This window comes from Panthera pardus, unplaced genomic scaffold (genome assembly GCF_024362965.1).
Source record: "Panthera pardus isolate Hobbes unplaced genomic scaffold, ASM2436296v1 HiC_scaffold_8, whole genome shotgun sequence".
In the NCBI taxonomy this organism is placed as follows: domain Eukaryota; kingdom Metazoa; phylum Chordata; class Mammalia; order Carnivora; family Felidae; genus Panthera; species Panthera pardus.
The window spans coordinates 6,013,337-6,026,974 of NW_026527013.1; the positions used below are offsets into that span (position 1 = coordinate 6,013,337).

Genomic DNA, 13,638 nt, shown 5'->3' on the forward strand with positions numbered 1-13,638 from the left:
GCAGTGAAGAAAACCCTTTTTCAAGAAGTTTGGTGACACCTAGAGGACTAAAGGTGATGAGAGAAGCCAGGCCTATGTTCCTGGAAGTTTCTCTGTTCCAAGACATGAGGCACAGATCATCCGCATCCCCAGGAACGAGTTTTCAGGACAGAAGCAAGAGTGGACCCAGGCGTTGGCTTCACTGCAGGGCAGAGCTCTGCAGTGGGGCCACGCCCTTCTTCCTGGTGCTGTCACGGGCAGCAGTGCCCAGGAAGGACTAACGCTCATGGAAAATGAGCAGACCCAGAGGACTGTGACGTCACTCTCAAGAACTTGCAAACATAGGAGACGCGGAGGAAGAAGGGGTCCCAGCCAGTGCAAAGGCAAGGAGGCAGGGACGTGTGGCATGCCTTCTGTAAACCAGCACTGAAGCCGCCTTGGGCACTGGGTGGCACTGTCCAGCCTGGTGAGACACCCAGCGGGCTGCCCATTTCTTGATTCCTGACCCCAGCCCTCGGTGGTCTCCTTCTGGTCTGTGGCTGTTAGCTGAGGTTCACGGAATTCTGCTGCTGGCGAGTTCCTGAGAGGCCAGCCCCAGCCTGGCCAACATTTCAAAGAAGGAGAGAATGACATCTCTGAAAGCACAGGTGTCACTTGTCTGAGCCATGAGAGGTTAAGTGGGCTCTGACCTGGGGTAGATCTTCGGGGGAAGATTTTGTATCAAGTCAAAGCTTACAGAGTGTGTCAGAGTCCGTGCAGTCCGGTTAGTTTGGGAATGGGCTGCAAGTAGGTAGGGAAGGAAGACTTCCTGGAAGAGGTGGAATTGAAAGGTGATGAGATTCGTTAGTGGAAGAGCGGTGAGAATGTGGGTGGGGATGTAGGACTGAGCAGCCGCGTGAGGTGTTGAAGTTGAACTGGGCAGTGGAGAGAGCCAACGTTAGCTCATTCCGTTTGTCATTTATGGAACACCTCATCTGAGCCAGCTTCTCTACAGGGAACTCGGTCTGCAGGGCGGGGGGGGGGGGGCAGATCTGAAAGACAGATCCAGGAAGAGCCTGGAGGAAGCACCTGCCCCAGCCTGGTGGGCATCTAAGATGGCTTCTCCGATAGAAGAAGAAATATAGTTAGTCTTTGTGTTTGGCTCCTGGCAGAAAACTCCTAAGACCTTGGTAATTCTCTGAGTGATAAAAGGATCATGTGTTATTTATAAGGCGCCCCTTTGCATCATACCTGAGTTTATGTTAACAAGATGACTCAGCAGAGGGCCTGGACGGGCCTGGTCCCCATGAAGGTCAAGGGATTTGAAGGTTGGAGCTTCTAGGGGCTGGAGGTTGAGCTCTACAACAATCCTTGAACAACAAGACTTGGTTAGCTTCCTGGTTAGTGAGGTGTCCGCATGTGGGAGGCTGTGCAGCTCAGTTCCATGGGGACCCTCTGGACTCATTCTGGGCACCCCTTCGTTTGCCTGCTCATCTGTGTCCTTTATAACATCCTTTATAATAAACCAGGAAGTATATGTAAGTTTCCCCCTAAGTTTTATGAGTCGTTCTGGCAAGTTATTTGAAGAGTCCTGAGGAGGGGGTCATAGGAACCCCTGATTTATAGCCACTGGCTCAGAGGTATGCATGGCCTGGGCTTACAATTGGTGTCTGAAGTTGGGGACAGTCCAGTGGCACTGAGCCCTTAACCTGTGGGATCTGTTAAAAACAAGGCAACAGGCCCCACACACGCCAAGCCCCACGGCACGGGATGGAAGCTTAACTTAATCACTGTTTTGCTCTCTCAGAAGTGGAAAATTTTTCAATGTTAATTTTATTTTTGAGAGAGAGAGAGAGAGATCCACCAGGGGAGGGGCAGAGAGAGAGAGAGAGAGAGATTGAGAGTGAGAAGCCCAAGAAAGCTGCACACTGACAGCAGTGAGTCCCAAGCGGTACTCAAACTTATGACCCGTGAGGGGCGCCTGGGTGGCTCAGTCGGTTAAGCGGCCGACTTCAGCTCATGTCGTGATCTCGCGGTCAGTGAGTTCGAGCCCCGCGTCGGGCTCTGTGCTGACAGCTCAGAGCCTGGAGCCTGTTTCAGATTCTGTGTCTCCCTCTCTCTGACCCTCCCCCGTTCATGCTCTATCTCTCCCTGTCTCAAAAATAAATAAAACGTTAAAAACAAACAAACAAACAAACTTATGACCCGTGAGACCATGACCTGAGCGGAAGTCAGACGCCCAACCAACTGAGCCACCCAGGCGCCCCATCTCAGAAGTGGCATCTTAACCAGCCAGTCCAGAATCACCTGATCAGTACTAGTTAGGTGACCTGCTTCATGGACCCCTGCTGTCCCCTACACGGCAAGGAAACTTGCAGCAACCAACCTACTTTTTTGTTGTTGTTGTTTTAAGTGGATTTATTTATTTTGAGAGAGAGAGTGTGTGTGAGGGAGGGGCAGAGAGAGAGGGAGAGAGAAGCTCAAGCAGGCTCTGCACTGTCAGTACCCAGCACCCAATGCGGGACTTGAACCCATGAGCTGTGAGATCATGCCCTGAGCTGAAATCAAGAGTCGGATGCTTAACCGACTGAGCCACCCAGCTGCCCCTAATCAACCTGCTTTTTGGCCTGGCACAATTTCCTTGTTCTTGCCCTCTTCTGCCTATAAAGTCTCTTGCCCTTTAAGCTCCTCAAAACTCCTTTCTATCCCCCATATTAGATGCTGCTCAATTCATGAATAATTGGATAAAAGGCAATAAGGTCTTCAGTTGAATTTTTTTTTTTTTTTAATCAGATCCGATGCTACCTCCAGGTTGATAATGTCATCACGGAGTGAAATTTGTGGGACGTCCAGTTGGTGTCGGCTGAGACTTAGAACACAGTTTGGTGACGCTGGAGCACACGCAGAACTTCCAGAAAGAAGGCGGTTGTGCTTTGGGGGAAAGGCTACACTCTGAAGGGCGAACTGCTTGCACAGAGACGGAATGGGGAGGTGGGAGGAGGAGTGTCGTCGGGGCGACTGGCACATGCAAAGATCAGGAAGTGAGGCAGAATGTGACTTCCCAGGGGAACTGAAAGTCTTTCAGCAGGACTCCAAGTCCCAGGAGGGAAAACTGGATGACTAGTCTGGGATCCATCACGAGGTGTTCAGCCGCAGACGGAAGGGTTAATCACAAAGATGGTAGGACTTGGTCCGCCCAAGAGAGAGTATCTTGTCTGGCGTTCGGACGAGCGGTTGATGTCACGGCTCCGCTCGTGTGTCTGCAGATGGGAAGTCAGCGTCTCCTCTGAAAGTCCAGCTGGGCACCAAGAGGATCCTAATGGAGGCAGACTTGGACCCCAGCCCTGCCTCTCCTGCTGTGCAGCCACGGGCAGGTCTCCTCCACTCTCTGAGCCTCCGGCCGTCCCCATGTGTGAAATGTACAAGCGATAATAATTCATTTAGGCAGACCTTTAACAGCCACGGATGGAATGAGAGTTCTTGACCCTGGGGACAGAGCAGTGAAGAAAACAGACTCAGTCTCCTCCCTCTGAACAGCCAGCCCCCTGCTGTTGTTATAAATCCTTTGGTGAAACACAGCCCCCTCTCCATTCACTGACATATTGTCAGTGGGGCCTCCTCGTCCTAGCGGCAGACCTGAGCCGTTGTGGCAGAGACTGTATGCCTTGCAAAGCCAGCAAGTATTTACTAGGTGCCCCCTTGGTCTAGAAAGTTCCATTCTGGGGGAGACAGGTAGTTGACAGATACACAAGTTTGGAGCCTGAATCTGCCGCCTCCCCTCCCCCTGCCTTCCTCCTTCCCTCAGACTTCCTGAGTCTGAGAGGCAGCACTATCAAATCCCCCCTCCCGCTTTTTTCAGCTGGTCGGAGTTTGGGGCACAGAGCCGAATGAAGAGGAGATCTGTCCCGCAGTTCCAGCATTCATGGGCAGGTGACACAGTCCTCTTTTTACTCCCAGGTAAACTGGGAACAACAGTGGCTGTGTAATGGGAATTGACTGAGATCACGTCCAAAAAAGCATTTAGCACTAAGTGCTCAAGGAATGCTGGTAGGATTTTCACTTCTGGTTACAATGCAGAAGGACCAGGGCCGCCTGGGTGGCTCTGTCAGTTGAGCGTCCGACTTCGGCTCAGGTCATGATCTCGCAGTCTGTGAGTTCGAGCCCCACGTCGGGCTCTGTGCTGACAGCTCGGAGCCCGGAGCCTGCTTCGGATTCTGTGTCTCCCTGTCTCTCTGCCCACCCCCCCACTTGTGCTCTCTCTCTCTCTCTCTCTCTCAAAAATAAGTAAAAACACTAAAAAAATAAAAATTTTTTAAAAATTAAAAAAATGTAGAACAACCCAAAAGACCCTCACTATCATGGCGACAACTAGAAAAACCCATTCTTTCCGATGGAGCTAGTTCAGAGTGGTGGATGAAAGGGAGTTTTGATGAGCTGGTTTTCAGAGATAAAATGAGCCCTTTGTAGGTGAGTCAAGAGCAGTGGCATCTTCTATACCCAGGGGCAGGCGGACGCCAATTCTGGGTATGGGAAGGCTTGCAGAGATAAGGACATGTTTCAGGGACAGAGGAAATCAGCCAGTTACTGGAAGACGAGAGTTAACGTTTCAAGTGGCGGCCACTAGAGTGTTGGAGTCCAAACCTGGTGAGGGGGACATCCACATGGAGGGTTGTACTGGTATGGGGGGGTCAGAACCCAGGCGAGGTAAGGGCAACACGGTGGTCAGTCTACCTGGTGGGAGGAGTCAATGTCCAAGCAAAGTAAGGAAGACATCCATACAGGTAGAGGAATGGTGTCAGAAAGGGAGACTGATTATATATCGGGGCATTCATTCATTCAGGATAATGGGAATCAGGTTTCCCGATATCAGATATCAGCACCTGATATCAGGGTACTGCCAAGTTGAACAGAAAGAAAACTAGAATGAACCCCATTGTACTTAATTGGAGGTGTTGGTATAAAATCATGGCTTTCAAAATATTTAGAGAAGTGCGTGCGTGCACGCGTGTGTGTGTTCCCATTTGTCTACTGAGGGGTCTTGGGACCAGTGATGCTTCAAAGAAATGAGCACACTTAACATCCAGGTCCTGGTTTCTGAAACGCCATTCTCCGCTTAAAAGCAACCCAGCCTCTTTGGGAAATGGCTGACTCCAGAGTTGGGACAGGGAAAGCCTGGAACATCTAGTTAGAATAGAAAGGAAGTTTTGGAGTAGGTCATCAGGAGGACCACTGGTTGACCTGTGAGCCGGACCTGGGCACTCAGAGGCTCCTCTCCCATTCCTCAATCCTTGGAATGTGGGTTCCACTTGCCTTTTCTATTCCCAGAGGCTGCCCCAAGGACATAGCCTTGAGATAGCGATGTGGTGCTGAGATATACCATCTGGATGGTATATATGAATGGGTCCCTTAAAAAAAAATTTTTTTTTAATGTTTATGTATTTTTGACAGAGAGAGAGAGAGACAGAGCATGAGCAGGGGAAGGACAGAGAGAGAGGGAGACACAGAATCCGAAGCAGGCTCCGGGCTGTCAGCACAGAGCCCGACGTGGGGCTCGAACTCACAGACTGCGAGATCATGACCTGAGCCGAAGTCGGACGCTCAACCAACTGAGCCACCCAGGAGCCCCGAATGGGTCCCATTAAGGTCTCTACATAAACTTTTAAGATTCTGGTGGGCAGGTGTGGAGATCTACTCGTCTTGCAGACACCCAAGACAAGCCTCAAATGTCATTCCTTTGCTTATTAAAACTGCCACCTACCGATCTGGAGTGGCCTTCTTCTTTCTTCCTGCCCTATATGTATGGGGACTAGTTTCAGATTTCACCCAGGGAAAGTCCTGAGGTTGCAGACCAACAGGAAGGAAAACTGATTGGCAAAAAAACGGATAAGCAGATGTCAAGAGGACACAGAAGCCAGTTTGAAAGGCTTCCACTGGCCAAATCAAAGACAATTTAAGCATCAAAAATATGGGAGGAAGAAGCAGCATCAGCAAAAATGCCACAGTAAGTTTTGTCCTTCTAGGAAAGCGATGGAATAAACTGCAAAATTTGTCAGAATCAGCATTTTTAGAACTCTGGAAATCAACCAAAATCTCACAATAATTCAGGGAGCATGTAGTCCAGAAAAAGAGCTGAATCTCAGTAAAGAACAGTGAGCTCAGGAGAATCTTAACTTACTCTGGTTCGATTCCCCACCCTCCAACTCAGAAGTAGCCCTGAAAAGTAACAGTCTGGATAGCTGGTTCTGGAGGGAGAAGAACACAGCTGGAGCTCTTAAAAATCCTCACTGCTGAGCAGGAGTCATCATTTGATCTGTCTGATTTCCCTGGAAGCCCACACTTGGAAGGCTAGTCTTTAACTGACCCTGCTTGAACTTGCCCAGTGCTAAAAGCCTCTCTCCAGGGGACTCTCCTCAAATGTTTTAACAGGACCGCTGCCTGAGGCAATGAGGCAAATACCAGCCTAGTCAAAAGTCTCAAAAGGAAAAGTTAAGGAATGAGAGATGTCCTTGGGGCTTTGAAAAGTTCTGATATATTCTTGGGATCTGAAAGGTCACCTGTACGCACAGGGGTTTGTGCACACCCAGGAAAGATCTGAGAAAGCCCTAAGCTCTCAGTTCTGGCTGGCTTTAAGGCTCTGGGAAAGCAGGAAGTGAAGGCTAAGGCAGAGCTTCAAACTTTCTGGCTGTGTGTTGAAGGTGTGTCTGAACAAACAAAGTCCCTCAGCAGAGACTGGGAGACTTTTAGAGGCATTCAAGGAAATCTCTGTCCAGCCATCAGCTAACTTCTAAGCTAACTGAGTAGAGATTTTAGTGGGCTTACATGACAGAGACTTTACAGAATTAGTTCAGAAAAGTCATTAAATAAGCAAAAAACAACAAATAACAGTGACAGCAAACCTTTAGGAGGAGGAAAAATCTGATTTCCATAGCTGCCATATTATTTAAAGTGTCCATTTTTCAACAAAAAGATTATGGGACATACGAAGAAACAATGAAATATTACCCATACACGGGCAGGGAGGCGGGGGTGGGGCAGAAAAAGTGACTAAAAACTGTTTCTGAGAGAGCACAGATGTTGGAATTACTAGACAATGATTCTAAATCAGTTATTTTAACTAAATTGGTATTGATCCTACCTAGATTGTTATAAATTAATATGTTAATAGTAATCCCCAGGGCAACCAAAAAAATAATTCAAAAATATATAGTAAATGAAACTAGAGAACGGTACACTAGAAAATACCTATTTAACACAAGAAAAGATAACCAAGAAAGACCTAAGACATATAAAAAACAAATAGCAAAATGGGAGATATAACTCCTACATTACCAGTAATTACATTAAATATAAATGAACTAAATTCTCCAATTAAAATGTAGAGATTGACAAAAAATTAAAAATAGAACTACCCTACAACCCAGCAATTGCACTACTAGGTATTTATCCAAGGGATACAGGTGTGCTGTTTCAAAGGGGCACATGCACCTGAATATTTATAGCAGTACTATCAACAATAACCAAAGTATGGAAAGAGCCCAATGTCCATTGATGAATGAGTCGATGAAGAAGATGTGGTGTATATATACAGATAATGGAGTATTACTCGGCAATCAAAAAGAACGAAAGCTTGCCATTTGCAACAATGTGGATGGAACTAGAGGGTATTATGCTAAGTGAAATTAGTCAGAGAGAGACAAATATCATATGACTTCACTCATATGAGGAATTTAAGATACAAAACAGATGAACATAGGGAAGGGAAACAAAATAATATAAAAACAAGGAGGAGGACAAAACATAAGAGACCCTTAAATACAGAGAACAAACTGAGCGTTGCTGGAGGGGATGTGGGAGTGAAGATGGGCTAAATGGATAAGGGGCATTAAGGAAGACACTTGTTTGGATGAGCACTGAGTGTTTACATAGGGGATGAGTCACTGGAATCTACTCCTGAAATCATTATTGCACTATATACTAACTAACTTAGATGTAAATTAAAAATAAATAAGTAAATAAATAAAATGTAGAGATTGACAGAATGGCCTAAAAAAGATGATCCAATCGTATGCTGTCTACAAGAGACTTTGCTTATTTTTAATGTTTGTTTATTTTTGAGAGAAAGAGAGAGGGGGGGAGAGGGAGAGGGAGAGGGAGAGGGAGAGAGAGAGAGAGAGAGAGAGAGAGAGAGAGAGAGAGAGACAGGATCTGAAGTGGGCTTCTTGCTGACAACATCGAGCTTGACCTGGGGCTCTAACTCATGAACATGGAGTTCATGACCAGAGGGGAAGTCAGACGCTTAATTAAAACTAACTGAGCCACCCAGGCACCCCAAGAGACTCACTTTAGATTAAAAAAAGAGAGAGAGAGAGAGAGAGAGAGATAGTAACGTATAACCAATTGAATCAGGTTGGAAACCAGGGGTCCATACATATGCAGAAGGAGAGTTTGACATACACCGTTTCAGAGTGACTCTGCAAAATGCTTCATAATCAAAAAGAGGAAAAGAGTAATTGCTTAATAGTTGGTTAATCAAGGGAAGGTTAAGTAGTGGTTAAGCAGGGACCCAGAGGCCCACCTGCCAGGGTCCTATTCCGAGTACCTCCACTTACAAGCTGTGTGACCTCAGGCAGTTCCTTTCCCTCTCTGTTTCTCAGTTTCCTCATCTGTAAAGCAATAGAAAAGCCGTGTCTTCCTCATAGGGCAAATGTGAGATCTCTCAGGGCGCGCCCCCACCCCCCAGCCAAAGACCACCAGGAACTCACTCGCGGTGGAACAGATCCAGATTTACTGCCTGTTTCCACAAGGGAGAACACACACCCTGGGGAACTGCGAGGCACGTGCCAAACGCTATTGCTACTGAGTACCTATTATTAGAATAGGCGATGTATACACCCAGCACTAGCACCCGGTGGTAAACCTCTCAGAAACAGTTCGAGGCAGGGCGCTTGTCCCGCTTCCCACCTGAGGAAACGGAGACTCCGACCAGGCCGGGCCAGCGCTCGCAGGGCTGGATAGGGGTTGGAACAGCGCCTTGTGACCCCGGGGTTGACCGTGCGGCTCCTGCCCCCACCCTCCGTGCCTTCTCCCCTACTTGTGTCAGCACTTCATTCCTCCACCCTCTTTTCCGAGAGGAAGCAGCGTCCTGTTTTGTGTTCTTGTTCCTGAATCGGGGAGGAATGTTCCTGAGGAGGGGCTGCTGGGGCAGCACGTGGGGTTATAAAAACCACCGCGTGGAGGGGAGCCGGAGAGAAGAGGAGGATGGCGGAGATGTGTGACCCCAAGGAGCCGGATGACCCCGGTGAGGCTGAGCCCCCACCGTGGGGTGACGGCAGGGAGGGCCGGGCTCCCTCCAGGCTCCTGGGGGAGTCAGGCCTGGCCTCGGGCTTGCAGTCCTGACGGCGGGGCTCGGGCAGGCTCGGCTTCAAAGCTCGGCTAAGTGTGTTCTGTCCCGTTCAGAGGTGGAGATGTTTGGGAACCAGAGACTGGCTAAGAAATATACCGGCCTGCTCAGGAGCTCACGGAGCCTGCCAGGTACCGAGGTGGGCGTGTCCAGAGCGGGCATCTGGGCAAGGGGCAGCCGAGAGGCCCCCGCTCCAGCATGGAGGGTGGGGGGTGGGGGCTGGGGCAGGGTCCGTCCCTGCGGACCTCAGCTCTGCCCGTCTGCTGGTCCTTCAGGGTGTCTGACCCAGGCCCACCTGCCTCTGCTGCTGCTTCTCGTCTCTCTGGGCTTCTTCATGCTCCTGGTGACCACTCTGGTTCAAGGTGAGTCGGAGGCTGGGGGCTCGGAGTCTTGGGTCGCTTTAGGTTGTCCCTCTGGGAAGGTCTCGGTGCTATTCCGCATCGCCTTCTGTGTGGCTGGGGGCTGGTTACTACCCCTCTCTGAGCCTGTTTCTTCATCTGTGAAATGTAGCTCGTCTTCCTCCACACGGGACCTAGGCTCCCAGAGACCTTGAAACTAGATTTTTGACGCCAGGTCAGGCCTGGAGCTGGTGCTGATGAAAGGGGAATTCTCGGGGCTCCTGGGTGGTTCAGTTGGTTGAGCGTCCTACTTCGGCTCAGGTCATGATCTCATGGTTCATGAGTTTGAGGCCCGCATGGGGCTCCCTGCTGTCGGCACAGAGCCTGCTTTGGATCCTCCGCCCCCCTCTCTTTCTATCCCTCCCCCACTTGCTGTTTCTCTCTCGCGCTCAAAAATAAATAAACATTAAAAAAAATTGGGGCGTCTGGGTGGCTCAGTCGGTTAAGCATCTGACTTCAGCCGGGGTCATGATCTCTTGGTTGGTGGGTTCGAGCCCCGCGTCGGGCTCTGTACCGACAGCTCGGAGCCTGGAGCCTGCTTCGGATTCTGTGTCTCCCTCTCTCTGCCCCTCCCCTGCTCACACTCTGTCTCTATCTTCCTCTCTCAAAAATAAATGTTTAAATTTTTTTTAAATAAAAAATAAATAAAGGGGAATCCTCTGGTCTGTTGCAGTCTCCAGGATCCACCAATCCCTGCAGAGAGACACAGGGGACCATCGGGAGAGGAACCATCAGGAGAGCCCCGGCCTCGGTGAAGGGCTAGATGCCCCTCGGTGAAGGGTTTGGGGCAGGAGAGGGCTCAGAGGCTGTGTGACTTTGGATGAGCCACCGCATACCCCTCCCCGCAGGGGTGAAGGAGGGAGGGTAGAGGTGGGGGAGGAGACTGGATCCCCGGGTGAGACCCTGGGGACAATGTCAGGCAAGTCATTTTCAGAGCCTCAGTTTTGTTGTTAGCATAATGGACTCTTGGGGTCCATTGTGAAATCTACTGATAATGTTGTCACGGGGCCCTCTCCACACCAAGCACACCCTAGGTGCTTAATAATTGAAGTCCTCTCTTCCCAGGGGATGTTTCTCAGGCCCAGAAACAATCATCCCTGGAGGAGATACTCCAGCAGCTGACCTGGATGAATGCCACCCTGGGTAAGCGTCAGACGCCAAGGTCGGGAGGGAGTTTGGGGATCCCAGGTGGGGCTGGAGCCCACCTTCTATGGCTCCTGGCTTCCTCAGGCTGGGGTCCGTCACACGGATTTCCCGGGGACTGAGCCGACAGCTGAACACAGGGGCCCGGCCCTGGGTTCCCAAGATCTGATGCACCTGCTGGGGGCCTGTCTGTCCCAACCCCACTCTCCTCCCCAGCTGGCCTGTGCCGCCACTGCCCTTGGAAATGGGAACTTTTCCAGGGAAGCTGCTACTTCTTCTCCCTGACCCAGAACACCTGGAAAGAGTCCATCGCCGCATGTCAGAACATGAGGGCCCAGCTGGTGGTCATCAACAGCACTGAGGAGCAGGTGAGCTGAGCAGAGCGCCCGACTGGGGTGGGACCTCGGGAAGGCCAGCGAAAAGCCTTCTGTCCCTCTTCTGCCCTCCCCGAGATGGAGGCCTGGGGCGGGGAGATGGCAGGAAAGGCTTCCTGGAAGAGGTGGCCTTGGGAAGGTCATGTGAGAGAAGAACATGCCCAAGAGGAACCCATGTGTGAACAGAAAGGGAACTCAGAGCCCTCTCGAGACTGTGCAGAATCTCTCCCCAGACATGGAGCCGAGGCTCAAGTAAACACGTTTCCACATGTGTACGCACATTAACACAGCCACGACACGCGTGCGTGTGAACACATACAACTTGAGTGAGGGCTATCGGCTGGACCACAGGTCTTCCGTGGGGAGGGGGCAGGGGACCATGGGAATGTGGGCAGACATGGGGAAGGGTGATGTCTCACTGCCCGTCCTCCCCCGCCCCAGAAATTTCTGAAGTCTTGGAATACAAAAAATAGCCAGCGCACATGGATCGGCCTCAGTGACCACCACAATGAGGGTTCTTGGAGATGGGTGGACGACACTCCCCTCCAACTCAGGTGATCTCCCGGAGACAATGGCCTGGGAAGGGTGGGCACTGAAACCCAAACCCGGATGCTCAGACTCTGGAATTGGAAAGCGTCATCTGATGGGCTTGCTCGGTGGAGATGCAGAGTCCTGACTCCATCCCAGGGTGGGGGAGTCTGATTCTATAAATCTAGGTGTGGGCCCAGGAATCTGCATTTGTACTTTGCAAGCGCTGATTCCAGTGGGAGTGGTGTTTGAACCCTCGTTTTGAAAACGCTGCCTCTGAATCCTCGCCACTCTCTGACTGCTACTGGGGCTTTTGCCACCAAAGGCCGGGGACCAGCTCTTCCAAGGGTGGGCTGGGGAGTGGGCTCTGGGTAGAGCAGGGGGGCCGATGGCTTTGATGGTGTTCACAGCTTCTGGAAAGAAGGGGAACCCAACAACCACGGGGATGAGGACTGTGTGGAATTGTACAGTGACGGCTGGAATGACAACAGATGTAGTACAGAAAACTTCTGGATCTGTAAGAAGCCCTCGTCCCCCTGCCCGGGCCTCTGAGGGCCAGTGCTCCCCGTGCCCCACCCCGTCTCCAGAGATCAGGCAACGAGCTCATGCATGCATGCTGCTCGTTTCTCTCGGGCTTCATTCTTTCTGCTTCTCCCGCTGGTGGACTCCCATCCTTCTCCTGCATGGAGGTCTTTAAGATCCTGAGAGAGATTCCGAGACCCCCTTCTCCTCTAAGATCTGTCCCTTTGTAGGCTGTAGACGTCTCCCTTCTTCTGTTGATGGTCTCAGCCCCTCTCCAACACCCCCCATGACATCCCCTTAATAAAGTCACACACTGCATTATGTGTTCCATTGAACTTCTGTCTATTTTTTTGGCCACTGTTTCACTTACTATAGTTTTATATTATATTTTATATAAACTAGGGTATTGTTTTCTTTCACTCGGTTTCTCTCTACTACTGTGTATTTTATTTCTCAGATACAGTTTTGGATTAATTTGTAATTTGGGTTGGGAATATACATATATACATATAAGTATGTACGTGTCTATGTGTCTGGCTATCTATCTATTTATCTATCTATCATCTATCTATCATTTATCTATTATCTATCTATCTATCATCTATCTATCTATCTATCTATCTATCTATCTATCACCTATCAACCAATGTATCTATCTATCCATCTATCATCTATCTATCATCTATCAATCAGTGTATCTATCATCTATCTATTATCAATCTATTTCCTATCTATCTATCTATCTATCCATCTATCACCTATCCATCTATCTATCCATCTATTATCTATCTATCTATCATCTATCAATGTATCTATCTATCTATCTATCTATGTGTTCATTCATTCCTGAACACATCATGTCTTTATACGGCACTTTTAAATGTCCTTCAGTAAAGTTTTGTGACTTTCTTCATAAAAACTTTATTACTAAATGTGTGTGTTAGTGTCCTATTGATGCTGTAACAAATAACCACAAACTTTGTGGCTTAAAACAGCACAAATGTACCTCTTACAGCTCCAGACGTTCAGTGTCTTAATTGTCTTCGTGTCCTTAAACTTTTTGATAAGTACTAGTCAATTATTCCTTTTTTTAAAGTTTATTTTTATTTTCTTTTGAAAGTGGGGGGAAGGGACAGAGAGAGAGGGAGAGAGAGAATCCCAAGCAGGCCCCACACTGTCAGTGCAGAGCCTGACACAGGGCTCGAATTCACAAACCGTAAGATCAAGAGTTAGACGCTTAACCAACTGAGCCACCCATGCGCCCCTATTTTTAATTTTTTTAACTTTATTTTTTAATTTTTAATTTTTTTTTTTT

General features: G+C 49.2%; 1 protein-coding gene across 1 annotated transcript; it reads left to right on the plus strand.

Annotated features, from left to right (window-relative positions):
* The first annotated feature begins 9,117 nt into the window (after nucleotides 1-9,117).
* Nucleotides 9,118-12,658, plus strand: CD209 (CD209 molecule). The gene is made up of 8 exons (XM_019427910.1): nucleotides 9,118-9,256; nucleotides 9,415-9,489; nucleotides 9,634-9,720; nucleotides 10,430-10,507; nucleotides 10,822-10,899; nucleotides 11,116-11,267; nucleotides 11,715-11,827; nucleotides 12,212-12,658. Exons 1-8 carry the CDS (start codon nucleotides 9,217-9,219, stop codon nucleotides 12,351-12,353), a joined length of 765 nt encoding a protein of 254 aa, XP_019283455.1. The 5' UTR covers nucleotides 9,118-9,216; the 3' UTR covers nucleotides 12,354-12,658.
* The last annotated feature ends 980 nt before the right edge of the window (nucleotides 12,659-13,638 follow it).